This window comes from Hyperolius riggenbachi, chromosome 8 (assembly GCF_040937935.1).
Source record: "Hyperolius riggenbachi isolate aHypRig1 chromosome 8, aHypRig1.pri, whole genome shotgun sequence".
NCBI lineage: Eukaryota > Metazoa > Chordata > Amphibia > Anura > Hyperoliidae > Hyperolius > Hyperolius riggenbachi.
In genome coordinates this window covers 85,420,778-85,448,429 of record NC_090653.1, presented here as the reverse complement: position 1 = coordinate 85,448,429, position 27,652 = coordinate 85,420,778, and the positions used below count along the sequence as shown (strand labels likewise).

At 47.8% G+C, this 27,652-nt stretch overlaps 2 protein-coding genes across 4 annotated transcripts in view; one reads left to right on the top strand and one right to left on the bottom strand.

Moving 5' to 3' along the window:
* The first annotated feature begins 389 nt into the window (after nucleotides 1-389).
* Nucleotides 390-27,652, top strand: part of LOC137529005 (cytochrome P450 2C8-like) — a 190,139-nt gene continuing 162,876 nt past the window's right edge. The window contains exon 1 of the mRNA XM_068250862.1: nucleotides 390-478. The gene's annotated coding sequence lies outside the window, so the exon portion shown is untranslated. The remainder of the gene's footprint in view (nucleotides 479-27,652) is intronic.
* The window catches only part of LOC137529004 (cytochrome P450 2G1-like), an 86,779-nt gene continuing 73,221 nt past the window's right edge, over nucleotides 14,095-27,652 (bottom strand). The window contains exons 10-11 of one of the 3 annotated variants that reach the window (XR_011023542.1): nucleotides 26,047-26,463; nucleotides 14,095-14,755 (exon numbers count right to left, since the gene is read on the bottom strand). Coding sequence is in view for 1 of the 3 variants with exons in the window: in XM_068250861.1 (XP_068106962.1) it covers nucleotides 26,282-26,463 (182 nt within the window). In the remaining 2 variants the exon portion in view is untranslated. Of the gene's footprint in view, nucleotides 14,756-20,311; nucleotides 20,330-24,293; nucleotides 26,464-27,652 lie in introns of those variants that run through there. The other 2 variants (XR_011023543.1, XM_068250861.1) reach the window with 2 other exon arrangements.

Here is a 27,652-nt window from a genome sequence, read left to right as displayed (position 1 = left end):
CCCTCTCTGACTCAGGCTGGGCTGCAGCTGGGCACCGGGCTGGCGGCTGGCTGATTATCGGCGATAGCCGATTGCGAGGGACGGGCGGGAGGCATGGCAACGGAGTGGAGTCACATGGTGGAGCCTGGAGGAGGAAGTCCTGGTGTCAGAGCAGCAGCCGCCTGCATCCGCAGCACGATCTGATGCTAGGCTGGCCGCTCTGCTCCTCCTCCTGCCTGCTCCAGTGAGTCCTGACCGAGTGACTGAGTCTGACGTGACGTCAGTCACACACACATAAACATTACTCTCTCGGGGAGGGGGATCATGTGGCCAGAGCCCAGCCCACAGACAGATGTCAGCAAGGAGGCGGGCATGGCCAGGGAGCTGAGGGAAGAGGGACTGTCTGCAGACTGAACAATGAGTCGGGCCACCTGCAAACTGTGTGTGGGGGGAGGAGTAGAGTGGAACTGTCTGTGTGTATGGTGTACCTACTGCTGTGGTAAGTTCTGCCCAGACTCCCCCCTCCCCCATTTTAACATTGGTGCAGTCAGTGATCTCGACATTTCCAGACCAGCCTTATCCAGTTTTAGCTGGTCTGTTCAAGCTGCACACACATATGCTGGCAATGGGGAGTGAGCTGAGCGACAGGCTGTTCCTGAGGCAGATTATGTGAGTGGTTTTCTTTGCCTGTTATTTGTGTAAATGACCCTCATAGTGTGACACCCCACTGGGGTGTCAGTCAGTGTCACTATCCCCACCATTTGGTAGTGCCAGACCCCACTAGGCCTGAGCCCAGCCCACACCATTGCCCTCTCCTAGCTACCTGGCAAGTTGTGTCTGTTGCAGTTTCTGGAAGTGTGAGAGAGACTGCCGCAGTACGATTGCTTAATGGTGACACTCTGCCGCAGTACGATTGCTTAATGGTGACACGCTGCCGCAGTACGATTGCTTAATGGTGACACACTGCTGCACAATGATTGCTTAATGGTGACACGCTGCCACAGTACGATTGCTTAATGGTGACACTCTGCCGCAGTACGATTGCTTAATGGTGACACTTTGCCCCAGTACGATTGCTTAATGGTGACACTCTGCCGCAGTACGATTGCTTAAAGCGGAACTGAAGGATCTTTTTTTAATACAATGTGATAATATGGGTATGTACCTTTAACGATGACATACCTCTGTGCGCCCTATGGAGCTCTTTGTGTGTTCTCTCCATCCCGAGATTCTGCCGGTAAACAGCATCGACTTATAAGTCGATGCTAAAATCAGGCAGACAGTCAGTGTTCCTCTCCCTGCTAAATGGTTTACTTCCCCTCAGGCCAGGTACCCGCCCTTTCTCCGCCCCACCAGTGCCACTCCACACTCGTTCCTTCAGCGCAGCGTGAGCGCTGATATGACACATGAACGAGGAGGAGACAGGCCTCTGTACATTCCTTCCTTCTGATCCCCCAGCCTATTGTGGGCAGTGTCCCTGGCAGCGCTGTGAATAGGGCAGGGGGTGTTTTACTCACCGAGGCTCTTTCCAGCGATGAACGAGTATTCTTCTCTGCATGCAGCTCTGGGCTATTGTATACAGTCAGCCACGTGTGCTGTTTACAATAGCCCAGAGCTGGATGCAGAGAAGAATACTCGTTCATCGCTGGAAAGAGCCTCCGTGAGTAAATCACCCCCTGCCCTATTCACAGCGCTGCCAGGGACACTGCCGACAATAGGGGGGAGATCAGTGGAGGGAGGGGGGATTTACAGCCTCGCTGGGGGATCAGAAGGAATGCACAGCAGAGGGACGGGGGATTTACAGCCTAACGCTGGGGGATCAGAAGGAATGCAGAGTGGAGGGAGGGTGGATGTATTGCCTAACACTGGGGAATCAGAAGGAATGAATGTACAGTGGAGGGGGGGGGGGGGGGGGGGGGTTTACAGCCTAACGCTGGGGAACAGCAGGAGGAGGAAGGGATGCACAGTGGAGGGAGGGTGTATCAGCTGCTACAAATCTCCCTGGCTGCGTTCACGAGCCTGGCTCCTCCATACCACTTTTAGCAACTGTTAGCTGGACGAGCCAGGCTCCTTCTCACCGCTAGGGAGGTTATTACAAACAGTAAAAGTGTACTCGCAATGGTAGCTGGGCTCTTGATTGAGAGTGCACGAGAGGACAAGTTACGCATGTGCAGTGCTGTAATCCTCTCGTGCACGCTACCACAAAAAAAAAATACATACTAATGAGGAGCAGTAACCCGGAAGTTATCAGGCACTGTGGCCATCTTGGCTGAAACCAGGAAATGAATAAAAATTACAAAATACAGTGATTGCAGCAGCGGGGAGCGGCAAAAATCATACAGACAGATAGTTTATAATTTAGAATCTACTGGTATGATTATTTATTTATTTATTTATTTTCTATATTGCAGTTCCGCTTTAATGGTGACACGCTGCCGCAGTACGATTGCTTAATGGTGACACTCTGCCGCAGTACGATTGCTTAATGGTGACACTCTGCCGCAATACGATTGCTTAATGGTGACACGCTGCCGCAGTACGATTGCTTAATGGTGACACGCTGCCGCAGTACGATTGCTTAATGGTGACACGCTGCCGCAGTAAGATTGCTTAATGGTGACACTCTGCCGCAGTACGATTGCTTAATGGTGACACGCTGCTGCACAATGATTGCTTAATGGTGACACTCTGCCGCAGTACAATTGCTTAATGGTGACACGCTGCCGCAGAACGATTGCTTAATGGTGACACACTGCTGCACAATGATTGCTTAATGGTGACACTCTGCCGCAGTACGATTGCTTAATGGTGACACGCTGCCGCAGTACGATTGCTTAATGGTGACACGCTGCTGCACAATGATTGCTTAATGGTGACACACTGCTGCAGTACGATTGCTTAATGGTGACACACTGCCGCAGTACGATTGCTTAATGGTGACACACTGCCGCAGTACGATTGCTTAATGGTGACACACTGCCGCAGTACGATTGCTTAATGGTGACACACTGCCGCAGTACGATTGCTTGATGGTGACACTCTGCTGCACAATGATTGCACAATGGTGACACTGCCGCAGTACGATTGCTTAATGGTGACACACTGCCTCACTACGATTGCTTAATGGTGACACACTGCCGCAGTACGATTGCTTAATGGTGAAACTCTGCTGCACAATGATTGCACAATGGTGACACTCTGCCGCAGTACGATTGCTTAATGGTGACACACTGCCTCACTACGATTGCTTAATGGTGACACGCTGCTGCACAATGAATGCATAATGGTGACACTCTGCCGCAGTACGATTGCTTAATGGTGACATGCTGCCACAGTATGATTGCTTAATGGTGACACGCTGCTGCACAATGATTGCTTAATGGTGACACACTGCCTCACTACGATTGCTTAATGGTGACACTCTGCCGCAGTACGATTGCTTAATGGTGACACGCAGCCGCAGTACGATTGCTTAATGGTGACACTCTGCTGCACAATGATTGCTTAATGGTGACACACTCCTGCAGTACGATTGCTTAATGGTGACACACTGCTGCAGTATGATTGCTTAATGGTGACACACTGCCGCAGTACGATTGCTTAATGGTGACACACTGCCGCAGTACGATTGCTTAATGGTGACACACTGCCGCAGTACGATTGCTTAATGGTGACACACTGCCGCAGTACGATTGCTTAATGGTGACACACTGCCGCAGTACGATTGCTGAATATGGTAGGATTAGATAGTTAGCGCCTCTTGACTATGTACTCGATTTAGCACTGACATCTTCTGCAGCACTTTACAGAGTACATACTCAAGAGGAGCTAACAATCCAATCCTACCATATTTAGTCTAATGTCCTACCTTATTGTGTATTTATATAGCACTGACCAATTCTAAAGCACCTTAAAGAGACTCTGTAACAACAAAAACGTCCCCTGGGGGGTACTCACCTCGGGTGGGGGAAGCCTCCGGATCCTAATGAGGCTTCCCACGCCGTCCTCTGTCCCACGGGGGTCTCGCCGCAGCCCTCCGAACAGCCGGCGACTGTGCCGACTGTCAGTTCAATATTTACCTTTGCTGGCTCCAGCGGGGGCGCTGTGGCGACTTTCGGCACGGAAATAGACGGAAATACCCGATCTCCGTCGGGTCCGCTCTACTGCGCAGGCGCCGGAAACTTGCGCCTGCGCAGTAGAGCAGACCCGACGGCGATCGGGTATTTCCGCCTACTTCGGCGCCGAGAGGCATCAGAGCGCCTGCGCAGGAGCCAGGAAGGTAAATAATGACGTCACCGCTGCCCGGACTGCACGGAGGGCTACAGCGAGACCCCCGAGGGACGCAGGACGGCGTGGGAAGCCTCATTAGGATCCTGAGGCTTCCCCCACCCGAGGTGAGTACCCCCCAGGGGCCGTTTTGGCGTTACAGTTCCTCTTTAAAGTTCATAGTCATATTACTGAACCTTGTCAGAGGTGCTCACAATCTAATCCCTACATACTCCTAGCCTAATGTCCCACCATTGCTAAGTTCATGTAAATTTGGCTCCTCCCGAGACCACGCCCACAGGATAGTCTATGGCCTAGCCCATTTTTCGGCGCGCCGCGCTACGCGCGCCGCTAGCTTCTTTTTTTCTTTGCCCCCCCCCCCTTGGAAAATTTTCTGCGGACGCCCATGGCCGTCACTCCTCTCCTGTCACTACCTCTGGCTGCAGCTGTGCCGTCACTCCTCTCCTGTCACTACCTCTGGCTCCAGGTGTGCCGTCACTCCTCTCCTGTCACTACCTATGCCCGCAGCTGTGCCGTCACTCCTCTCCTGTCACTACCTCTGGCTGCAGGTGAGCTGTCACGCCTTTCCTGTCACTACCTCTGGCTGCAGGTGTGCTTTCACTCCTCTCCTGTCAGTATCTCTGGCTCCAGGTGTGCTGTCACTCCTCTCCTGTCACTACCTCTGGCTGCAGCTGTGCTGTCACTCCTCTCCTGTCACTACCTCTGGCTGCAGCTGTGCTGTCACTCCTCTCCTGTCACTACCTCTGGCTGCAGGTGTGCTTTCACTCCTCTCCTGTCAGTATCTTTGGCTTCAGGTGAGCTGTCACTCCTCTCCTGTCAGTTCCTATGGCTGCAGCTGTGCCGTCACTCCTCTCCTGTCACTATATCTGGCTACAGCTGTGCAGTCACTCCTCTCCTGTCAGTACCTCTGGCTGCAGATGTGGTGTCACTCCTCTCCTGTCACTACCTCTGGCTGCAGCGGTGCCATCACTCTTCTCCTGTCACTACCTCTGGCTGCAGCTGTGCCGTTACTCCTCTCCTGTCACTACCTCTGGCTGCAGGTGAGCTGTCACGCCTCTCCTGTCACTACCTCTGGCTGCAGGTGTGGTGTCACTCCTCTCCTGTCACTACCTCTGGCTGCAGGTGAGCAGTCACTCCTCTTCTGTCACTACCTCTGGCTGCAGGTGAGCAGTCACTCCTCCCCTGTCACTACCTCTGGCTGCAGCTGTGCCGTTACTCCTCTTCTGTCACTACCTCTGGCTGCAGGTGAGCTGTCACGCCTCTCCTGTCACTACCTCTGGCTGCAGGTGTGGTGTCACTCCTCTCCTGTCACTACCTCTGGCTGCAGGTGAGCAGTCACTCCTCTTCTGTCACTACCTCTGGCTGCAGGTGTGGTGTCACTCCTCTCCTGTCACTACCTCTGGCTGCAGGTGAGCAGTCACTCCTCTCCTGTCACTACCTCTGGCTGCAGGTGTGGTGTCACTCCTCTCCTGTCACTACCTCTGGCTGCAGCTGTGCCATCACTCCTCTCCTGTCACTACCTCTGGCTGCAGCGGTGCCATCACTCCTCTCCTGTCACTACCTCTGGCTGCAGCTGTGCCTTCACTCTTCTCCTGGGACTACCTCTGGCTGAAGGTGTGCTGTCACTCTTCTCCTCTCCCTACCTCTGGCTGCAGCTGTGCCGTCACTCCTCTCCTGTCACTACCTCTGGCTGCAGCTGTGGTTTGGCACAGTGGGAAACATAGGGGTACAAGAGGTGACCAGGGGGAAACATAAGAGTACAAGAGGTGACTAATATGAGATATGATGTTAGTTATTTGTTATTTTGGGGACATTTGCTCTAATGCTGGGAATACACAGTTCGTTTCTGTTCTCGAACGTTTTTGCCACTCGATTCTGCAGTAGATTCTCTTATCTTCCGCTCGTTTTTCGTACTTTTTTCCAGTCACTTCTAACAGAAATGAGCAGCCACGTCATCGAAAGGAAGATTGGACGTGTCGGAAATTATCTATTGAACCATCTAATCAGCTAAAAAATGAACCGTGTATTCCCAGCATAAGAGGCATACTTCACAGGCATAACACACCAGAACCAAAGGCCTCATGCCAAACTTAGTACACAGAGGACCAATTCTCTGTGCCATACAATAGAACAAAAACAGCCTAATCCAATTTGGGAATGTAAATAGAGACAAGTCAAAGACATAATACACAAATAGTGGCACAATAGGCAACAAAATTGAATCACATCAGCTTAATCTAAGTGTTTGGGGGTGTCTGTATTTATATGTCCAGATAAGATTAGGCTGAATTTGTTCTATTGTGTTGCCTAGACAATTGGTCTGGGAGTGTATGAAAAGGTAGGCAATAACTATACTAAAGGCCCATACACACGTCGGATTTGCGCGAACGACGGGTCGTTTGAACGTCCCGTCGTTCGCACGTTTCCGCATGAAATCCGGCGTGTGTACAGACTATCGTTCGGGAGATAAGACTGGTTACCAGCGATCCGCCCGGCGGATCGCTGGTAACCAGTCTTATCTCCCGAACGATAGTCTGTACACACGCCGGATTTCATGCGGAAACGTGCGAACGACGGGACGTTCAAACGACCCGTCGTTCGCGCAAATCCGACGTGTGTATGGGCCTTAAAGCTGGCCATACACTGACCCGATTTGCTGCCGTTTCGACAGCAGATTCGATCACTGGGATCGAATCTGCTGCCAATCGTTCTCGCTACACACCGAATTTCAATCCATTTCGTCCGATCCCGACGATCGCTCCGTGCGGAAAATTACCGTTGATCGCCCGTGGGTAGGGAGCGCGTCGCTAGCGGCGTTCGAGTGCCCGACGACCGACGCAACAGAGCGCCAATACATTACCTGCTCCGCCGGCGCGACTACCCCCGGTCACCGCTGCTTCGTGTCCGCGCAGGTTTGCTGTCACTCCTCTCCTGTCACTACCTCTGGCTGCAGCTGTGCAGTCATTCCTCTCCTGTCACTACCTATGGCCGCAGCAGTGCCGTCACTCCTCTCCTGTCACTACCTCTGGCTGCAGCTGTGCCATCACTCCTCTCCTGTCACTACCTCTGGCTGCAGGTGAGCTGTCACGCCTTTCCTGTCACTACCTCTGGCTGCAGATGTGCTGTCACTCCTCTCCTGTCAGTATCTCTGGCTCCAGGTGTGCTGTCACTCCTCTCCTGTCACTACCTCTGGCTGCAGCTGTGCTGTCACTCCTCTCTTGTCACTACTTCTGGCTGCAGCTGTGCTGTCACTCCTCTCCTGTCACTACCTCTGGCTGCAGGTGTGCTTTCACTCCTCTCCTGTCAGTATCTCTGGCTTCAGGTGAGCTGTCACTCCTCTCCTGTCAGTTCCTATGGCTGCAGCTGTGCTGTCACTCCTCTCCTGTCACTATATCTGGCTACAGCTGTGCAGTCACTCCTCTCCTGTCAGTACCTCTGGCTGCAGGTGTGCTGTCACTCCTCTCCTGTCACTACCTCTGGCTGCAGCTGTGCTGTCACTCCTCTCCTGTCACTACTTCTGGCTGCAGCTGTGCTGTCACTCCTCTCCTGTCACTACTTCTGGCTGCAGCTGTGCTGTCACTCCTCTCCTGTCACTACTTCTGGCTGCAGCTGTGCTGTCACTCCTCTCCTGTCACTACTTCTGGCTGCAGCTGTGCTGTCACTCCTCTCCTGTCACTATATCTGGCTACAGCTGTGCTGTCACTCCTCTCCTGTCACTATATCTGGCTACAGCTGTGCTGTCACTCCTCTCCTCTCTCTCACAATGTCTGTGTGTCTCACAATGTGTGTGTGTGTGTGTGTGTGTGTGTGTGTGTGTGTGTGTGTGTGTGTGTGTGTGTGTGTGTGTGTGTGTGTGTGTGTATCCTCATGGTTGGTGGTCTGTGGGGCAGAGGGTGGCTGTGTGCTTTTTTTTAATTGAGAAAGGGTTTCTGAAAATTGACTATTTGGGTGTGTTAAGACACGTGCAATTGGTGGCACTATTAGTTGGTTGTAGAGGGATCGTTTCTATGACAGTATCCTTTGTGTGTGGTGGGCCTGCTGTATGTGATTATTGCTAACAACAATGTGGGGGAGGGCAAGCTTTCTTTATAACTGATACAAAGGCCTTAAGGTGCCCATACACTCGTCAGATTGGCAGCAGATAGATAAGAAATGCATCTGATGATCTATCTGATGCGTTTTTAGAACATTTTTTACCAGGATAGAATTCCAATAGATTTCAGTTTGAAATCTATTGAAATTCGATCTGATGGCATTTTTTTGCCATCAGATTTCCATTAAGGCCAATGCAAACTGATAAGCAATCTCATCAGATCGACCTAAATTTTCCACCCTGCCAGTTCGATGGAAATCCATCGAAATCGGCCATCGATCGGTCGATTGGCCAACCGATTTGCAAACGATCAATCGATCGATCGATCAGGATCGATCGGTCGGCCAGAAAATCGGCTGAGTGTATGGGCCCCTTTAGTCTTGTCACAGATTGCCCAGAGGAGCCGATAGTCGTATCCCTTGGAGTGCCTTCAATGTTTCAAGTAATCAACTGTAAATACCTCTATACTTTTGTACATTTACATAGAGTTTGCCGCTAAAGCAGAATTGCAAGCACTGTGCACACTATGCTGTGGTACTGCTTCTACCATGCGCTGGCAACTTGCGCTCACAACTTACTACCGTCCGCGGGTCAAGTGGCTTACTGATGCAATCCAAACCCACTTTGATTGGCCCAATAGGCTGCCTGTCAAGTTTTCAGACAGCCTACTGGGCCAATCAAAGTGCTGCATTATAGCAACTGGACCTGCAGGGGCTCATGGTGTATTTAGTGGAGCGGCTAATCGTCAGAAGAAGCGTATGAAAGTTACCAGCACAATGTTAGAGGTGCTACTGCAGCATAGCGTGTGAGGTTTTTGCGCTCCTGTCATTTTGGCTGCGCTGCTTCCGCTTTGCAGGTTGATAAATCAACCTCAGTGCCTCACCCAAGACAATTGTATTACTTGTTTGTTTTGCTTGTAAATATGTTTTTTTTTTTCAACAGTTCAAGTTTGTTTTTTCATATGATTCTTAGTTGTTTTTAAAAAGTTGTATGTTTTTTTTTTAGATGTAAACTTATAGATTTCATTTTTACCTTACAAAGAAAACACTTTGGCTTTGTTCTCCTTTGCAGCAGCCCATTTCCATCAGAGTCAGTCTTTAGCCTATATTTCTCCCAGGGCGATGATGTAAAATTTATGTTCAATAGTGTTCTTCCAGGAATGTTACTGCCGCACAACCCATAGGATTTTATTTATCATTCTAATTAGAAATCTTGTGGAAACAGACCAAATTTTTAATAAAACAATCGATAGGATGGGGCACAAAAATTTAAGATTTCAATTAAGGGTTGACAAAGGTGGCGTTTTTCCAATCGGAGAATCTAAAAGTGTATATTCAAATTTAAATAACAAATAAGACAATTGAAACAGCCATTAGTGAATCGCCTAAAAGGGATCAGAAAGGATTTTTTTCCCCATGCTATACTTATATTGTCCTTTTAGTGTGTCATGGGTTTTTTCGCCTTTCTCTGGTTCAATTATTATTATTTTTTTTTTTTTTTGAGGGTTTCCATATTTGTCTATTAAATTTTCCAAATTACATTGTAATGACATGTTAGATGGTTTGTGTTAGTGTTCTGAAAAAATCTATTAGAAACCCTCAACATCTGTGTTTCTGTGTAAATTTGATCACAACATGAATATAATGGAGATATATATATAAATACAGTAATTCTAGATATATACAGTACATTCTAGATAGAGATATAGATAGATAGATATAATGTACTGTATTTTCCGCCTATAAGACGCACTTTTCTACAACAAAAATAGGGAGAAAAAGTCCCTGCGTCCAGGGCCGGTCCTGGACTTTCTGCTGCCTGAGGCAAAGATCGTAAAGGCGCCCCCCCCCAATATTTCTACATAACATTACATCCCCCACACAACCGACCGTGTCCGTGAAGGAAAGCCTGAGTGACGCAGCAAAGTGAGTGACTGACTCACCAGGGATTGGGTCTCCCTCCGGGTCTGGCGGCGGCGAAGGGCGGGCATCCGCATCCATCATGCATCCTACACTGGCAGGGGACAGACGGCTGCGGTCTGCGGCGGGCATGCTCCATCTCGGATCTGAGGGATCTCGCCCTGGGCCAGTGAGCGGCAGCCGGCGGCAGCCAGCCAGCCTCATCATCATCATCGTCACGGTCACGTCGGCGGCGCTCGCTGCTCAGTGACTGACCATGACAATCAGCCGCAGCCAGGGCAGCAGAGCGGGCGGCAGCCGCCGCCATCAAATCAGCAGGCTTAGGCACTAGGCAGCATCACCAGCGTGCAGCCTTGGAGGAGACAGGAGAGGCTGCAGAGCTCGGAGTCGTCGGACTCGGAGGCCGGCGGCAACAGTGCAGTTTCTAGGCTAAAATGCACCCAGGGCGAGGGTGTAAAAATTGCGCCCCCCCCCCCCCGGTATAGGTAGCCAGCTATAGGTCCCCCCCGAGTATAGATGGCCAGGCATGGGCGAGCCAGTAAAGTTGCCCCCAGTATAGGTTAGCCAGGTAGTTGCCTCCAGTATAGGTAGCCAGTATAGTTGCCCCCAGCATAGGTTAGATAGGTAGGTACCCCCCCCCCCCCCGCCCTGGTATAAGTTAGATAAGTAGGTTCTCCCAGTACAGGTTAGCTAGGTAGGTGCCTCCAATATAGGTAGCCAGTATAGTTGCCCCCAGCATAGGTTAGATAGGTAGGTACCCCCAGTATAGGTTAGTTAGGTAGGTGCCCCCAGTATAGGTAGCCAGTATAGTTGCCACCTGTATAGGCTAGCTAGGTAGGTAGGTGCCCCCAATACAGGTTAGATAAGTGCCCCCAGTATAGGTTAGATAGGTAGCTTCCCCCCAGTATAGGTTAGATTAGGTCGCTGCCCTTCAGTATAGGTTAGATTAGGTAGGTGCCCCCAGTACAGGTTAGATTAGGTAGGTGCCCCCAGTATAGATTAGATAGGTAGCTGCCCCCAGCATAGGTTAGACAGGTAGCTGCCCCCCAGCATAGGTTAGATAGGTAGCTGCCCCCCAGTATAGGTTAGATAGGTAGCTGCCCCCCAGTACAGGTTAGATTAGGTAGGTGCCCCCCAGTATAGGATAGATAGGTAGCTGCCCCCAGTACAGGTTAGATTAGGTAGGTGCCCCCCAGTATAGGATAGATAGGTAGCTGCCCCCCAGCATAGGTTAGATAGGTAGCTGCCCCCCAGTGTAGGTTAGATAGGTAGCTGCCCCCCAGTATAGGTTAGATAGGTAGCTGCCCCCCAGTATAGGATAGATAGGTAGCTGCCCCCCAGCATAGGTTAGATAGGTAGCTGCCCCCAGTATAGGTTAGATAGGTAGCTGCCCCCCAGTATAGTTTAGATAGGTAGCTGCCCCCCAGTATAGTTTAGATAGGTAGCTGCCCCCCAGTATAGGTTAGATAGGTAGCTGCCCCCCAGTATAGGTTAGATAGGTAGCTGCCCCCCAGTATAGGTTAGATAGGTAGCTGCCCCCCAGTATAGGATAGATAGGTAGCTGGCCCCCAGTATAGGATAGATAGGTAGCTGCCCCCAGTACAGGTTAGATTAGGTAGGTGCCCCCCAGTATAGGATAGATAGGTAGCAGCCCCCAGTACAGGTTAGATTAGGTAGGTGCCCCCCAGTATAGGATAGTTAGGTAGCTTCCCCCAGTATAGGTTAGATTAGGTAGGTGCCCCCCAGTATAGGATAGATAGGTAGCTTGCCCAGTATAGGTTAAGTAGGTAGGTGCCCCCTTATAATGGCGGAGGGGGGAGCCGGAGCCGCGGTGAGGGCAGCCCTCCCTCTCCCTCCCTCTCCCCGGGCCGCTCTCCATGCTCCCCCCTCGGACTGTAGGCAGCAGAGTTAGCGCGCAGGGAAGCGCTGCTGTACACAGCTGTTACTCACCTCCCTGGATCCGATCGCCGCTCCCGCCCTGCTGGTCTCCTCTCTGCAATGTAGACGCTGCTGATACACACGCTGCTTCCTGTTTACACAGGAAGCAGCCGCGTGTGTATCAGCCGGCTAGGCAGAGAGGAGACCAGCAGGGCGGGAGCGGCGATCGGATCCAGGGAGGTGAGTAACAGCTGTGTACAGCAGCGCTTCCCTGCTCCGCGCGCTAACTCTGCTGCCTACAGTTCGAGGGGGGAGCATGGAGAGCGGCCCGGGGAGAGGGAGGGAGAGGTCGGGCTGCCCTCACCGCGGCTCTGGCTCCCCCCCGCTATCACAGCCACGTCATCTAGTGCCGCCCCTCCACTTCCTGCCGCCTGAGGAACCCGCCTCACCCCGCCTCATGTGCGGGCCGGCCCTGCCTGCGTCTTATACGGCAAAGGCCGGGAATCCCCGAATTCTGAACGCCCGCCGATACGAACCGGTGCCACGTCGGGGATTCCCTGCCTGTGTGCGTCCTCATCTCCTCCTCCTGTCTAACCACCTGTCACTTCTGTCCTCGCCATGGTTTTCCTGTCCGCCAGCAGTGAAATCAGCTGCAGCCAGTAGCATATAGGCAGCCCCAGGTCCTCACAGCTAGGGAAGAATGGAGAACAGGGGCCAGCAGGACATGGAGCGGGGACAGTGGAACAGAACGCAGAGCAGGGGACAGCGGCACAGCACTAAATAGGTGAGCTTCGGGACTTGGCCAGCCACATGTAGTCAGAACGTGTTCTGGCCGGCCAAAGTCCGAAATTGTGCAGCATTTTGTACATTGGCCGCATCAGGCAGCCACTTCGCATTGTGACCGGCCAGAACTTGAAGTGGCCAGACTTCGGGTTTTGGCCGTAACAGATAAAAGAATCCGGTGTACACATCAGATATATACAGTCACAATCAGATATGTTTATCTTACTTTAAAAATATGGGGGCTGCTTTATTGAAGCAGGACAAGTAACTATTTTTTGATTAGTTTATTTCATTTTTGTGGGCTATACACAGCTATTGCTGTATATATAATTTATGATGACTATTATCTGAGAAATAGAACATTTTATCGTATTTTCTATTTTAATTACAGCTTAAATTCATTAGGCGTCTGAGTCGGTGCATTCTACTTCACGTATTGGAAAACCAACAGTATTTAAAAATGATAATACAAATAAAGCTTGACTTTTTATTAGGAAGTAAATATTTAAAACAATTAGAAATCAAGCATTTCAGCCGCATCAAAATCGTTGCCATAATAAAACCCCTTGTAAATTCCCTGAGGGTCTGGAAAAGTGTTTCACACACTTTTTACGGTGCAAGATGGGATTGGACGCCTCCTCCCTTTCCCAAGATAGCCATAAATCCATGACGCAAAAGAACGATATGCGGTTCTATGGAGTTTTCTGAAAAATAAAATTGTAGTTAATGAAGAGTACACTTCTTTATAGATTAGAAGAGAACTGTAAAGGTAGCCATACACTGGTCGATTTGCCATTAGATCGACCAACTGACAGATCCCTATCTGATCGAATCTGATCAGAGAGGGATCGAATGGCTGCCTTTACTGCAAACAGAGTGTGAATCGATTTTAGCCTGAAACCGATCAATCTGTTGAGCTGCTCCTGCCGCCTGTCTCTTCCCCCCTCCCCCTGTATATATTACCTGAAGCTGGCTCCGGGTCCTCTTCTCCACGCTGCACCGCATCCCAGCATCCCGCACCACATCCCAGCATACACTGTGTCACTCCGTGACCAGGAAGTTCAAATAGAGCACCCTCTATTTGAACTTCCTGGTCACTGGAGTGAAGTTAAGCTGGCCATACACTGTACGCTGGGATGGAGCAGGAACAGAGTGGTGCAGCGTGGAGAAAATGCCCGGGAGACAGCGTCAGGTAATGTATACCTGTATCGGATCGGCCGCCGCTAGCGACGCGCTCCCTACCCGTGGGCGATTGAAGGTAATTTCCCGCACGGCGCGATTGACGGACCGATCCGATTTCGGGAGGAAATCGGATCGGCGGGTGCGTTTAGCGCGAACGATTGGCAGCAGATTCGATCCCAGTGATCGAATCTGCTGTCGAACGGCGGCAAATCGGGCCAGTGTATGGCCAGCTTAAGGATAGAGATTAGTTACCTGTGATATACATCGGCAGGAGGATGAGTTGTATTGTTTGGATGAGTCCTAAAAAAGAGCTTCCACAATAATTGGGTTTGTGCAAAGGTGATGAAAGTCTGAGATTTGTGTAATACATTGTAAGTCATCAGGTATGATAAGACTTGATGTCCTCAGCATCCTGGCAGCAGATGCTTTCTAAGTCCGTTGGCATGGAAATACAGTTTCCACATAAACACCAGTTGCTGTTTCCAATTCTACCTGTAACTGGTGCATGGTCAGATGTTGATGCCTCTGACCCTTGATTGTCTGTCTGTAAGGGCCTTCTTGGATTGAATGGGAAGCTGCAATCTTCATCAAAACATGGGAAAGTAGCGTAGATCTCGTCCATAACCATTTGTGTCTAAATTAAGAAAACACACACATTACACTCTATAAAAGTGCTAAAATTGATATAGACTTTGCAAATGATAAAAATAGCAAAATAATTAAACGGGTATAAAAATACTGTTTGTGGCCAACAAGATCCTTCCATTCATTCAGGTTTCCGAAGCAATTGAATTACCTTTCTAAACCACTATACATTTTTTCAACCACAATTGTCATTTTCACTAAATTAGGATCTCTTCTGCTCCATGCTTGTGGTGCATTTCTACTTTTTGGCGAAGGGTTAAGGGCGCTGCCACATGACATATTTTACTATTCAGTTATCGAATTGCATTTATTTCCCCATTGCAAGTACACCGGGCCATATTTCACTAATATATCGATATATGTGGATTATATCGATATATGTGACATTATGATAAAACAATATGTGTAATGATTATATAGGTCATTATATGTAATGTCACGAATATATTGATATATGTGGATTATATAGATATATGTGACATTACAATAAAAAAAATGTAATGATGTAATTACGATAATAGGTCATTATATGTAATGTCACGAATATACAGTATCTATATGTGGAATATATCGATATATGTGACATTACGATAAAAACAAGTGTAATACGATAATAGGTCATTATATGTAATGATTTATTCACTATAATATGTGTTATTTCAATATTATCCTTTCTATGTGTAAAAGGGTGTTTATCCAGGGGAAGTCGTTAGGGTTAGGCACCACCAGGGGGGTGGTTAGGGTTAGGCACCACCAGGGGAAGTCGTTAGGGTTAGGCACCACCAGGGGGGTGGTTAGGGGTTAGGCACCACCAGGGGAAGTCGTTAGGGTTAGGCGCCACCAGGGGGGTGGTTAGGGTTAGGCGCCACCAGGGGGGTGGTTAGGGTTAGGCACCACCAGGGGAAGTCGTTAGGGTTAGGCACCACCAGGGGGGTGGTTAGGGTTAGGCGCCACCAGGGGGGTGGTTAGGGTTAGGCACCACCAGGGGGGTGGTTAGGGTTAGGCACCACCAAGGGAGGGTTCTGTGTGAGAGTAGGGTTGGGTTAAGCTGTATTGTTGAATTACATTACAATATTTAACGTTATTATATTTTCGTTTTCAACACACATCGGTTTTAAAACGGTAATAATAAAAATCGGAATTAACGGTTTTACATTACAAATGCCGTTAAATTATTGAAATTTCTAAATTACGATATATTTTTGTGCCAATAAATCGTGCCTAAATTGACCACGACTTTTTTAAATGTACAAGCGTGGGAGACATATAAGGGATGATGTAATGTTTGCATTGCTTTTTACACTCACATGACTTCCGCATGCAGCCAGAAAAGGGTGGCCTTATAAAGGTTAGAGGCGAGCCTGACAATAAAGTCATTTACAGTAGGAGATATGGAATGACTGTCAGCTAGGTGCAGTTACATTCCAGCTACTTCTCAAAAGATAAGGTGATAACAGCGAGCACTGTAAACGGTATGCAGGAAAATATAATGCACAATGAATGCAGGATCAGAATACCCACAAGGCAACTAAGGCAATCGGTCTGATCGGTCAACAGAGGGCCCACCGTAGTCTCCTGTAGTGCAGAGTAGGGGGCAGTGGAACATGTTAGAGTGGTGACTCACCTGTCCAGTGATCCAAGCCTTCCTTCTCCTCCAGTATCCCTGTATCACCATGGCTCTTTGTGCAGCCGTGTCTCTGTTCATGTGACCTGGCTGTCAGCATGTGATGTATTTTGTACATTCCAATGAGGTGGGAAACCGAGACACGACTGACCGAGTAACACTAGAGGCCCAAGAGTGCTGCTCATCTGGAGGAGGTATCGACACAGTAGCAGGACAGGTGAGTAAAAACTTTTGTAAACTCTGTATTGTGGGTGTTGCAGAGGAGCACACCTAACCACCTAATAATCTAGGGACAACCCTAGCTACCCAGGATCTCATGTTGTTACCTAATACAACTAACTGGGGAGCACAGCACACCTGGCTACATATTACTTCTATCTAGGGGCACACTTGGCTACCTATTACTTCTATTTGGGGGCTCTCACATGGCTATCTAATATTACTGGGGGGCATATATGGAATCCTAATAATATTATGTGGAGGGCAGGTAGGAATAGTAAATTAGAAAAGGTCTGCACACCTAAATACTAAAAAAACAAAAAGCAATGGCATATATGGGTACTTGGTCAGTAAGACGGACCGGGCAAGGCAGGGCCGGATTTGTGGGCAGGCCGAATAGGCACGGGACTAGGGCGGAGCTTGAGCTGGGGCGGAGTTTCAGCTGACAAGAGATCAGTTGTTCCATAATCACCTTGTGCAGGAACGTTCTGCTGCTGCTGGAGTCTCTCCCATGCACGCTATGTGCGCTGACCCATCCCGCCCCTCCCCTCTGACACTGAGTGGAGACAGGGCCGGATTACCGACCAGGCAACAAAAGCAGTCGCTTGGGGCCCCATTCAGAGGCAAAGGGGCCCCATCAGCACATAAACCAGCCCTCGCCATCCTGTCAACGGTGGCTGGATGGTATAATGGTTAAAGGGACTCTGAACAGTGCAGTAACTATGGAAAGATGCATATAATTTTAAAGCTCTCTTTCTCCTCTTTCCAATGATATATAAACCGCCGCCTTATGGCTTTTAGTTTTCGCAATCGAAATCGCGGCCGCGGCAATTTTGATCGCAAAAATAGCGAAAACTAAAAGGCGTAGGGTGGCAGATCGCCAATAATCAGATTCTCTCTGTGTGCTGACACCGATCGTTACACACGCCTAAATTTATCACATCTAAACTTATCATGCCTAAACTTAATCACACCTAAACTTATAATGCCTAAACTGAGTATAGGCGTGATAAAGGGCTTTTCTCCAGCGTGCTAACTGTTAGCACCGCTTTGTGAATCAGGCCCCATGTCTCTATGCTGTGTACTATTGTCAGCGGTAGCGGTCTTACCTCCGCTGTGGACTGCAGCATGGGAGCCGCATCCGCATCTGAAGTCATGGATTCCGCCGTGACGTCCTCTCAGGCGTCCTTGCTGGGCTCGGGGCGCACAGGGCTCTCTCCTGCTCATCACATAAGGTCTGCACGCTCTCGCACGGGGCGGAAGGACCTTTATGACCTAAGGAGATGGGTCAGCTGATGCTGCGGTCAGCTGACACCAGCCTGCCAATCACACACTGCTGTTGGATCCAGCCCTCTGGGCGGGCTGCTTGAATTTGCTGGCTGTATTTAAGTTTAGAGATGTCACTTGCTCCTTGTCTGTTGTTGCGAATACTTCGGTGCTAGCGCTCAGACCTGAGGGCCCTTTTCCACCAGCGCGTTTGCGCTGGCTGAATCGCAAAACCGCAAACCGCTAGCGATTTTACAATCGCTACGGTTTGCTTTTTAACATAGGAATCGCGGTAGGTCATTTCCACTACCGCGATTCGCTTTTGTCGGGAACGTGAACGCGCGGCGGAGCGATAATTGCCGCGATTTTGCTATGCAGTGCATAGCATAGCAAAATCGCGGCCGCAAACGTCGGGGGAATCGCCGGTTTTGCGATTCAGCAATCGCTAGCGTTCAGCATGAACGCTAGCGATTGCAGGTGGAAAAGGGCCCTGAGTCAGATCCTTGTGTGTTTGAACCGGCAGGACCCCAGGGATTCACACCTAGCCTAGGAATATTATTATTGAGTAATATTATTATTGTATATTATTGTGTATGACCTCTTGCTCGAACCTCTGACTATTCTCTTGCCTCTCGATTCTGTACCTTTGCCAATCTGATCTGCTGCCGACCTCTGCCTGTCTATAGACCTTGAATTTGCCTCATGATTCTGTACCTTCACCAATCCGATCTGTTGCAGACCTCGGCCTGTCTATAGACTCTGATATTTGCCTCTCGATTCTGTACTGCTGCTTGACCGATCTGTTACAGACTTTGCTTGTACGACCATTTTCTATTTAGTGATAGCCCCTGCCACTAAGGACTATCACTTTGGAGTACTCCTGTAAAATATAAGTGTGCACCAATCACCTGTTTCTCACAATTGAATAAAGCACTGACTACTAATCTGCCTGAGCTATCACTGATCGTTACAACCAGGGGCGTAACTAGACATCACTGGGCCCCCCTGCAAAACCTTAGATGGGCCCCCTCGCTTTCTGTACAGGAAAACTGAGGACCAATGTGTTTTCCCCATGCAGATAAAAACACTTAGACTTAAAGGAAATATCAGGCAATCTAGGCTACCCCAGATCTACTTACCCGGGGCTTCCTCCAGCCCCTTGCAGCCGACAAGTCCCTCGTTGCAGCTCTGCTCCCAGTACATACATACACACACAGCCTTATTATTTTACTACATGAGAGCACATGCTATATGGAGGAACAACAATGACATGCTGAACGTAAGATATAGTATTCAATGTAACTTTGGCAAAACATTCAGAATGTCACTGATTGATACTGTTATTAGGGGATCTCGGACTCCATGTGAGACAAAAAGCTCTCAATGAAGCAGCGACAGTCAGACATCAATCTCCATTCCATTGTGTTGTAAAAGTATTCAGAGGCCATAAAGTCATTAGCCCGTGTGATAAGTATCTAGGAATCCTTTTGCTGAAAAGGGAAAGTGGTACCACCTTACAAACAAAGGAGTCACATTTTGAAAAAAAGTTGTAATCTAGTCATCAGAACTTTGCAGCAGTGAGAGACAGATGTTTTTTACGAACCCTAGGGAGCAGGGACAGTGTACAAATTCCAAAGTGTGTGTGATTCCTTATCTGTGTGGTGGACACATGCAGTCAATATAACAATGGTGTGAGAGCAGAATACGTTTTTTTTCTCCATGCCCTTAGCTGTCAGTCTCTCAAACTTTTCCCCCCACGGGTCCCCTGTGGCTTCTGGGCCCCCCTGCGGAGACATCCCTTGCAGGGTCTATTGTTACGCCCCTGGTTACAACTATACACTCTGTATTTACTTTGTTGCTTATTAGAGTATATCTCTTGATTGCAAACTTATGCTGGGCATAGACGGTTCGTTTGTGTCCTTATCAATCGATCCGCTGATGGCTCGATTGATAATATCCGACAGGTCCGATGACCCGCCGGATAGATTCCCCACTCGATCCCGTGGGTGGACAATAGTGGGGAATCGAGCGGCTGATAAAGAATGTCCGCGGGGACGAGCGGGAATCAAATTGTGCGGACGAGCTGTGACACGATGGCATTGAGCCGCTGGCTCGGTACTGGCGCATTCTCGAACAGTCTATGCCCAGCATTACATTGGTGTGAGGGCAGGTAGGACTGCCTAATGCTCCTAACTGGGGGCATCTCTGGCTAGCTGATAATACTATCTGGGAAGCATAAATGGATATCTAGTACTACTATCTAAAGGCAAATCTGGCTAACGTATACTGATGTGTGTGCATGTCCTCACATGGGTACTTCATTATAATATCTGGGGCACATAGCTACCTGGTTCTTGTATCCTGAGGCATATGGGTACTTCATTTTTGCATCTGGGTGCACAATGGCTGCTTAATTTAAGTTTCTTGGGGCACATGGAAAATTAATTCTGGTATCTGGAGGCCACACAAGTATTATCAGTAATATGCACACAAACAAAATCTTAGCGACAATAACAAATATATGAAGGGTAAAGCTTCAAGATGGAAGGAAGGTAAGTGAAATGGCACTTGACAGAGCGGCTTAAGGTGGCCATACACTGGCCCGATATGCGCCCGTTTCGACAGCAGATTCGATCACTGGGATCGAATCTGCTGCCAATCGTTCACGCTACACGCTGAATTTCGATCTATTCTGTCTGATCCCGTCGATCGCGCCGTGCGGAAAATAACCGTCGATCGCCCGCGGGTAAAGAGCGCATCGCTAGCGGCGTTCGAGTACCCGACGACCGACGCAATAGAGCCGCATACATTACCTGCTCGGCCGGCGCGACTCCCGGGTCTCCGCTCTTCTCCGTCTCCGCTCTGGTCTGCTCTGGTCTCCGGCATGTTTCCCTTCTTCCTGTCCCGGCAGGAAGTTTAAACAGTAGAGGGCGCTCTACTGTTTAAACTTCCCCCAGACAGGAAGAAGGGAAGCATGCCAAAGACCAGAGCAGGCCAGAGCGGAGACGGAGAAGAAGAGCGGTGACCGGGGGCAGTCGCACCAGCGGAGCAGGTAATGTATGCGGGCGGGGGGAGCGGCGGCAGCACCACCACAACAGATTGTGATCGGTTTCAGGCTGAAATCGGTTCACAATCTGTTTGCAGTAGAGGTAGGCATACGATCCCTCTCTGATCAGATTCGATCAGATAGGGATCTGTCTGTTGGTCGAATCTGATGGCAAATCGACCAGTGTATGGCTACCTTTAGAGCTTACTAGTCATGACTAGACAGTTGTTTTGGGGAGTTGGTCCTCATGCTACGTGGAGGGGGTAAAATTGGACAGTGATTGGCCAATCAAAATTTTATGTGCGTATGCACCCTTTTATTTGGCTATTTATTCCATTTATCACAGCACTTAAATTGTGTTTGTGTTTGCCAGTGATGACATTTGTTTTTAAAATAAACAAACACACACACACAAATAATTAGATTCCAAAATGGCCGCACAGATAAATACTGTATATACCAAAAACACTATTCAGACATCACACCGGCACTGGAGCACAAGGCTCTGTGTGATGGTATTTATTGCATACTGAATAGGGACGGTCAATGAGAAGCATCTAATTATGAACTGATGCAGGATTATGCAAATTCTATATGCAAATATATGCAGCTTAAAAATGGACTAATCAAAGTCTGGCATTCAATTGCCCCATTGTCAAACTCCATACATTTGCATAATTCTAAATCAACTTGGAATTACTGTATTTCCATCTCATTTGTCAACCCTAATATTGAACATCTGCTGTTTGGAAGGCTAGCCTGATCCCTTACTTTTCAGATATCTTGCATGAAATTGGAATGTGGAAAGACAAGAGTGACTACAAAGCATGGGGGGTACTTGGTGGCTAAAAAGATGACTGGGCAGAAAGCGAGGGTTGGAGGTGGGGCTCTGTGAATTAAGAGATGGTTGAATATTACAAGCGGAGGAGGGGGTGAATAAAGAGATGACTGGTCACTACATGCAGGAGTAGGAAGTTGATCTGCAGTGGGCCCCATGATAATTTTGCTGTAGCCTATGAATTTGTGGCAGAGTTGCTGTTCACAATAAATCCTCCTGGGGCTCTGACAAACAATTAATTAAATCACCAGTTAAAAGGTCAATCCAGCTAGTCAGAAAACCAGACACTATATCATTATTGAAAACTTCAGTGAAGTTTTATTTTGAACTAACCCTATATCTATTCATGAATATAGTAATGTTACACAATGTGAAGGATATAGTAATGTGCCATTCAGGATGGTTAACCGTTTCTGCCGCCCGGACGTGAAGCTCACGTCCGGGCGGCTGCTCACCTGCGCTCTCCCGCTCCTGCACTCGATCGCGGGTGCGCCCCCGTGTCCCTGCGGTTTCCCCCGGTAGCCCTGGGATCAGTGAAAGGGAACATGGTTCCCGATCACCGATCCCTGTCCCCCGCAGAAAAACCGAAGCGCTCACCCGTGAGGCTTCCGCTCTTCTGCCCGGACAAATTTCCGCATCCCCCTTGAACTTCCGCTTAGCGAGAAGTACAAGGAGGGAAAACAAAAATGAAGGTGGCCATCTTGTGGCCAAATAGTAAAACTACATCTAAACATTTTTTACATTACAATTAACATATCTAACAACAATAAAAAATAATTGTTTATGTCCCACACCAAAATATTCCCCAAATAAATTTTTTAATAGCAAAAAAAAAAAAATTACAATAAAAAAAAAAAAAGACATAAATAGTTACCTAAGGGTCTGAATTTTTTAAATATGCATTTTAAGGGGGTATACTACAAACATTTTTTAAATTATAACCTTGTAAATACAGTGGTGTGAAAAACTATTTGCCCCCTTCCTGATTTCTTATTCTTTTGCATGTTTGTCACACTTAAATGTTTCTGCTCATCAAAAACCGTTAACTATTAGTCAAAGATAACATAATTGAACACAAAATGCAGTTTTAAATGATAGTTTTTATTATTTAGTGAGAAAAAAAACTCCAAATCTACATGGCCCTGTGTGAAAAAGTAATTGCCCCCCCCTTGTTAAAAAATAACTTAACTGTGGTTTATCACACCTGAGTTCAATTTCTGTAGTCACCCCCCAGGGCTGATTACTGCCACACCTGTTTCATTCAAGAAATCACTTAAACAGGAGCTATCTGACACAGAGAAGTAGACCAAAAGCACCTCAAAAGCTAGACATCATGCCAAGATCCAAAGAAATTCAGGAACAAATGAGAACAAAAGTACTGTAATTGAGATCTATCAGTCTGGTAAAGGTTACAAAACCATTTCTAAAGCTTTGGGACTCCAGCGAACCACAGTGAGAGCCATTATCCACAAATGGCAAAAACATGGAACAGTGATGAACCTTCCCAGGAGTGGCCGGCCGACCAAAATTACCCCAAGAGCTCAGAGAAAACTCATCCGAGAGGCCACAAAAGACCCTAGGACAACATCGAAAGAACTGCAGGCCTCACTTGCCTCAATTAAGGTCAGTGTTCACCACTCCACCATAAGAAAGAGACTGGGCAAAAACGGCCTGCATGGCAGATATCCAAGGTGCAAACCACTTTTAAGCAAAAAGAACATTAAGGCTCGTCTCAATTTTGCTAAAAACATCTCAATGATTGCCAAGACTTTTGGGAAAATACCTTGTGGACCGAAGAGACACAAGTTGAACTTTTTGGAAGGTGCGTGTGTCCCGTTACATCTGGCATAGAAGTAACACAGCATTTTAGCAAAAGAACATCATACCAACAGTAAAATATGGTGGTGGTAGTGTGATGGTCTGGGGTTGTTTTGCTGCTTCAGGACCTGGAAGCCTTGCTGTGATAGATGGAACCATGAATTCTATTGTCTACCAAAAAATCCTGAAGGAGAATGTCCGGCCATCTGTTCGTCAACTCAAGCTGAAGCGATCTTGGGTGCTGCAGCAGGACAATGACCCAAAACACACCAGCAAATTCACCTCTGTATGGCTGAAGAAAAACAAAATGAGGACTTTGGAGTGGCCTAGTCAAAGTCCTGACTTGAATCCTATTGAGATGTTGTGGCATGACGTTAAAAAGGCGGTTTGTGCTAGAAAACCCTCAAATAAAGCTGAATTACAACAATTCTGCAAAGATGAGTGGGCCAAAATTTCTCCAGAGCGCTGTAAAAGACTTGTTGCAAGTTATTGCAAACGCTTGATTGCAGTTATTGCTGCTAAGGGTGGCCCAACCAGTTATTAGGTTCAGGGGGCAATTTCTTTTTCACACAGGGCCATGTAAGTTTTGAGTTTTTTTTCTCACTAAATAATAAAAACCATCATTTAAAACTGCATTTTGTGTTCAATTATGTTATCTTTGACTAATAGTTAACAGTTTTTGATGAGCAGAAACATTTAAGTGTGACAAACATGCAAAAGAATAAGAAATCAGGAAGGGGGCAAATAGTTTTTCACACCACTGTAGTGATGGGCGCAAAACGGAAACAATGCACCTTTATTTCCAAATAAAATATTGGCAAATAAAATACATACCGTATATACTCGCATACAAGCCGAATTTTTGACCCATCGCCGTTACCAGGGGAACCGCTCTTTCCTGGCCCCTGCATCGTCACAGCAGCAGCGCCGGGCGCGCTGCTGTGATACAGTTACGGAGTCCGCAGGATGAAGAGGGGAACCCAGATTAGGAAGCGGCCGCTGCCTAAAGCAGGTAATAGCAGCAGCAGCAGCGGCCGCGGAGGGAGGGAGGGAGCGTGCGGGGCAGGGCACTACACTGGGCACTATACTAGCTATACTGAGCACTATACTAGCAGGGGCGTAGCAATAGGGGTTGCAGCGGTAGCGACCGCATCGGGGCCCTTGGGCCAGAGGGGCCCCGAAGGGCCCTCCCTCAACTGCAGTATTAGCTTTCTATTGGTCCTGTGCTCATAATAATCATTTCTATAGATACATTGAATAGTGGTAATCAATAACACACTGTTCCCCATCCTTTTCTTGCACCTCAGACACTGTGGTTGCCATTGGCAGGTTTTGGTGCGCCGTATCCATTGTTATGTATAGAGTGCTTGGGGGGGCCCCATGTAAAACTTGCATCGGGGCCCACAGCTCCTTAGCTACGCCACTGTATACTAGCTAAACTGGGGCACTATACTAGCAATACTGAGCATTATACTAACTATACTGAGCACTATACTAGCTAAACTGGGGCACTATACTAGCTATACTGGGCACTATACTAGCTATACTGGGCACTATACTAGCTATACTGAGCACTATACTAGCTATACTGAGCTCTTTACTAGCTATACTGAGCACTATACTAGCTAAACTGGGGCACTATACTAGCTATACTGAGCACTATACTAGCTAAACTGGGGCACTATACTAGCTATACTGAGCACTATACTAGCTAAACTGGGGCACTATACTAGCTATACTGAGCACTATACTAGCTAAACTGGGGCACTATACTAACTATACTGAGCACTATACTAGCTAAACTGGGGCACTATACTAGCTATACTGAGCACTAAACTAGCTAAACTGGGGCACTATACTAGCTATACTGAGCACTATACTAGCTATACTGAGCACTATACTAGCTAAACTGGGGCACTATACTAGCTATACTGAGCACTATACTAGCTAAACTGAGCACTATACTAGCTATACTGGGCACTATACTAGCTATACTGGGGCACTACCTACCCATACTGGGCACTTTACTAGCTATACTGGGACACACTAGGGGAATAAGGCGGCCAGCATTTCCTACCCCCGGCTTATATGGGGGTCAATCATTTTCCCCTGTTTTTTCAGGTAAAAGTTGGGGGGTCGCCTTTTATGCGGGTCGGCTTATATGTGAGTATATACGGTAGGTTTTAATTACGGTAGCGTGGATTATTTTAAAGCTATAATGGCTGAAAACTGAGTAATAATGATTTTTTTCCATTTTTTTTTCTTATTAATCCTGTTAAAATGCATTTACAGTAAAGTGACTCTTAGCAAAATGTACCACCCACAGAAAGCCCAATTAGTGGCAGAAAAAACAAGATATAGATCAATAAATTGCGATTAGTGATAAAGTAGTTAGCGAATGAATGGGAGGTGAAAATTGCTCCGATGCATAAGGTGAAAAATCCCCGCGGGCTGAAATGGTTGACGTACTTGTTCTTAAGGATGCTGGGTAATCCAGACTCCATTTTGCATCTATGAGAGGTCAGTGGGGATATCGGAGTCCTGGAATAACGAGAGGTCAGTGGTGATATCAGAGTCCTGGAACAATGAGAGGTCAGTGGTGACATCAGAGTCCTGGAACAATGAGGGGGTAGTGGTGACATCAGAGTCCTGGAATAATGAGAGGTCAGTGGTGATATCAGAGTCCTGGATTCCAATGAACCATTCATCTGGGAGTGACATACAGCTGGTATGTTCTGGCTACTGATCCATGTTTGTTTGGTTCGGGGGTGATTTCAAGCTCTTCAGGGCACACTGTGGATTTCAGGTTAAACCTCTGCAGTATAGTGGTCAAGAAAAGGAAAATTTCCATGCGTGCCATACCTTCTCCAATGCAGCTCCTTTTTCCTGTGAATGGCAATACAGACCTAAATGTAATTATACAAGTCTACAAAATATGGGTAATGTGACCTGAGATGAACGATAAGAAAAAAAATATACCTGGGGCTTCCTCCAGCTCCCTCCAGGCTAATTGGTCCCTTGCCGTCCTCGTCCACTGCCTAGATCCCCCTGTGAATGCCGTTGTTCTTGGCAGTCAGTGTGTACTGCACATGTGTACCCTGGCTGCACATGCCCCATCGCGCTCCCAGCTGCAGGAGCACGACGGTGGAGTGCGTGAGACTGGACTGGTGAAGATAACGGAGCATCTACTGGAGGATATAGGCTGGTGAGGACAGTGAGGGACCAATTAGCCTAAAGTGGCTGGAGGAAGCCCCAGGTGTGTATATTTTTATTTTCTTATTTTTTATCGCAGGTGCACCATAAAGTGTGCCTGAACGGCAAACAAAAGCAATTAGTGATTTTCCTTTACAAACACAATTCAACCCACACCTATAATTACTGTTTAAAGTAACTGTCAATTGTTCATACTGGAAGGTTGTGACTGTTGACAATGCTGGTGTATTGTTTAACTGGGATATGAATGTGTTATGTACACATGTTTATCTCAAGGGAGTTTAGAAGCAGAAATAAACTTTTTAGCATTAGAATCATGAGCTATGCAAGTAATGTTACTTTCAGAAAGCAAGATGGCAGCCCCATGAAACAGAGACCACATGTTCCAGGAATGTGAGAAGACCGTTGGGAATTCCTCCTATAGGTTTTTTTCATCGGTTGGGGGCATTGTATGCTTGGATTATAGTGAACTTCCACAGCCATCCAACAGATTGGGTTGTCCAGTTTTTTAATTCATTAATCTTGCAAAAACTTAGGATCCACTCACACTTTCAACAGAAAGGTGTAATGCATGTCTACGGAAATCGGAAATTACGATTTACTCAGAAATCAGAAAGACACTTCTGGGATTGCGGCATTCCATTGGAATCGGAAGTTGGCATTGCCAGCCATACCTATTTGCGTTATACTGACAGCATCGCACTTACGTACAACGTGATAGCCCCATAGGACAATCATTGCTTCTTCATCCTATTCTGTTGATCTTGTGTGATGCAATGAATATCTGTGCACACATCTAAAGTATACTCTGTGTAATGCAGACCTTGGTTTATTTTGGATGCATAATCTCAAGTCTGTCAAG